We start from the raw sequence: 389 nt of genomic DNA, 5'->3' as shown, positions 1-389 counted from the left end.
GTGACGCGCCGCCGCACCCCCGGAACCGCCTAATGGCAAAACCATAACGGTAACGAGAAACCCCTGGCCCTGCTGCCAGCACCCGCTGCTTTTCCATGACGCCCCCGGAGCCGTCGGACAGGAACACGCCGGCCCTGCCGGAGCAGCTCAAAGGGGAAGAGGAGCGACGGGCCGAGCCCGGCTTTAACGGGACCAGGACCAACAGCACGACAGGGGGCACGGGGCACTGCGACCTACCGACTTGTTCCTGAGTTACGGTCACCGTCGGGAGGGACGAGATCTTCTCCTTGTCGGCTGGAGGCGGCCCCGTGTTCTCCAGCTGCCCCAGGAGCTGCGGGGAGGAGAAGGGGCTGCGCTCAGGGGCGGGGGCCGGGGGGGGGCCCCCGGCT

General features: G+C 69.2%; 1 protein-coding gene across 1 annotated transcript in view; it reads right to left on the bottom strand.

Moving 5' to 3' along the window:
* Positions 1-17: 17 nt before the first annotated feature.
* RNF115 (ring finger protein 115) overlaps positions 18-389 on the bottom strand; it is a gene marked incomplete at its 3' end in the record, with an annotated part of 4,791 nt that continues 4,419 nt past the window's right edge. Inside the window, exon 4 of the mRNA XM_010140396.1 lies at positions 18-350. Coding sequence (XP_010138698.1) covers positions 18-350 — 333 coding nt within the window. The remainder of the gene's footprint in view (positions 351-389) is intronic.

Source organism: Buceros rhinoceros, unplaced genomic scaffold (assembly GCF_000710305.1).
Source record: "Buceros rhinoceros silvestris isolate BGI_N320 unplaced genomic scaffold, ASM71030v1 scaffold35787, whole genome shotgun sequence".
NCBI lineage: Eukaryota > Metazoa > Chordata > Aves > Bucerotiformes > Bucerotidae > Buceros > Buceros rhinoceros.
The sequence above is the reverse complement of the archived record's forward strand: the minus strand, read 5'-3'. Positions and strand labels throughout refer to the sequence as shown.